The 2,448-nt window shown below is 48.7% G+C and overlaps 1 protein-coding gene across 1 annotated transcript; it reads right to left on the reverse strand.

Moving 5' to 3' along the window:
• Positions 1 to 1,193: 1,193 nt before the first annotated feature.
• On the reverse strand, positions 1,194 to 1,748 carry ASCL4 (achaete-scute family bHLH transcription factor 4). Its single transcript, XM_003783270.3, has one exon. The coding sequence runs from the start codon at positions 1,713 to 1,715 to the stop codon at positions 1,194 to 1,196; it is 522 nt and encodes a 173-aa protein (XP_003783318.1). The 5' UTR covers positions 1,716 to 1,748.
• Positions 1,749 to 2,448: the final 700 nt, after the last annotated feature.

Consider the following 2,448-nt stretch of genomic DNA (forward strand, 5'->3'; position numbering starts at 1 on the left):
CCACTTCTCCTTCCCCTAACGCCCCTGAATCAAAGCTGCCTCCATGGAAAGGACAATTTAGCATATTAGAAAATAACTTTAGAGGAAGTTTATCATCACATATCAACAACATTTCACTTATCTACTGAATTCAAAGGTGTTTCTGAGGGAAACAAAATGACCCAAATTAAATATTTTAAAAAGATTTTGAACACAGGTAAGGCTACTCCATAATTTCAATGTACTGGCCTAGGAAGCCCTCAGAGTGATAACGTTGGAGACTATACCACTTGTCATGCATCATCCATCCCCCCTGTTCCACATCCCTTGTCCCATCCAGTTCAACCTTCAAAAGGCACTTTCAAGTATATTTCCTTTTTATTTTTAAAGTCACAGGGTCACTTTAACCAAAGGTTAGATGGAGTGAGAGCTACAAAAGGGAATGAATGCAAAGAAGAGAAAAGGAAGAAACGCAGAGAGGGAAAGTAAGGTTTCATACAGATCTGGGTTCTCTTCCAAAGAGATCATTAACTCTGAGATATTCCATCATCTGCTAAATGCTCTAAAGTTTCCAAGGGCCCCTTGTTGATATCACAGTATATATCATGCAGAATGACTTCTCTAGAACCATCTAGTGCTCAGTCAACAGTACCTGCTGGGAAATGCATTTTCAAGTGTCAGCTTAGAGTCACCTTCACCCAAAGTATGTTGTCAATTAAATTTTTTTTAATTTTTTTAAGTCAAATTTATAATACAATTCCCAAAGGATAGAATGCAAGAAGATACTTCTCTTAAGGACTGCGGTTTTCTTTGGGTTTCGTTTTTGTTTCTGATTTTGTTTAGAGGGGAGTGGTAAAGTTCTTCTTTGGTTAAGGTTTAATATTTATGTATATAATTCACTCACATTTACCACTGACTGTGGGCAGTTCCAATAGTTCACTCTTTGAGTTTTTAGAATAACTGCATTTAGAACGAGGTGCTCAGACTCTGGAACAGTTTGCATTTTGGAAGTTCAGGCAAAGAGTCTCCATAATAAGCACCTTTAAGTTGCAGACACATAAATCAATAAGGGGATGGGGGAACCCCTAAATGTCAAACTCTTCTCATTTCTTTTTCCTAAGACTTAGCTCTGGAGAAGAAATCTCATTAAAAATGCAAACCAGACCACCTTGGGAGAGCGCCCGAACACACACTGTGCAGGGGGCCGGGGCCCGCTAGCTGCCCCGCTCCTCGGGCTCGCTGCCGGGAGAAGGCTCCGAAGACGCTTTGGACTCGCCGTCGCTGTTGCAATCCGCCCTGCGCTGGGGGACAACGCCGGCCGGGCGCTCGGGGCACCGGGCATGGCGCTCCAGCAGCTCCTGGAGGTGCTTGATGTAGCCGATGGCAGCACGGAGCGTCTCCACTTTGCTGAGGCGCCTGTCGGCCAGCTCCCGGGGCAGGTGGTCCCGGAGGCGCGCGTACCCCTCGTTCACGCAGCGCACCCGCTGCCGCTCGCGCTCGTTGCGCTTGCGGAGGAAGGCAGGCTCGAAGGCGCCGTCCGGCGGTAGGGGCAAGTACTGCCGTCTCCGTGAGCAGCCCCGGTGCTCCCGCTCCCAGCACGTGGCACCCAAGCGCAAGGAGACCCTGAAGGGGTCCCTCGCCGGGAGTCGGGACAGCGTCCCCGCCATGCCCAGGGGCGCGGTGCGCAGCGGGTACGGCAAGGCCAGCAATCCCGCCGTTTTACGTTTTTCCATCATTCGCCAAAAAGCAAGCAAATCACCCAAGAGATTGATCTCTCAGCAGAAGATAAAAGACGTAAAATCTTCAAAATGGAGATGCTGGTCCATCCAGACTGCCTGGCACAGCGGGTCTGTCTTTAGAGAAGTGTGGGGGCCCAGAAACCAGGTTCCAGGACAGGCGTCAAGGAAGCTTTACATGATTCCCCTAGTTCATTACACTCCCTGATCTTTTTATAAAGATCCAGACAGAGGTAATAGGCAAAGACTTAGGACCCCTGTAATCCACGCTTCAAGCCCTGCCTTCCCCTCTGATCTTCTTATTTCAATAGGTAACAAAAGGAGTTCCTCCACTTGGTCCTCTAGCCTGGAAACGTGAGCGCACACCAAACACAGCGTAATCTTCCAAAGCCACCAAAGCTTTTCAGTTCCTGTAATCCACCGCTCCGGGTCTTCAAGAGATGAGTCGTTAGCAAAGAGCCCAAGAATCTCCAAGATTTGCGAAGGGCTCCTCCCAGGAACCCGCAGATCTTCTGGCGGCGGAGCGAAAGTTTACCAGAGGCTTTCTCCTTGAAAATCAAAACTTGGCTGCCCTTTGTGGTTTCCGGCGTCCAGGTCTAATGGAAGGAGCTTTTAGAGTGTTTGCAAACGTAACACTTGCTCTTTCATTTCTGGGGAGGTGGCGGGACGCCCTCATCAAAGGGAAGACTGCTCTCTTGTGGTTATAAGATGTGTCCAGGGAAGGAGGACCCTG

This window comes from Otolemur garnettii, unplaced genomic scaffold (assembly GCF_000181295.1).
Source record: "Otolemur garnettii isolate 467f Iridium unplaced genomic scaffold, OtoGar3 scaffold00007, whole genome shotgun sequence".
Classification (NCBI taxonomy): domain Eukaryota; kingdom Metazoa; phylum Chordata; class Mammalia; order Primates; family Galagidae; genus Otolemur; species Otolemur garnettii.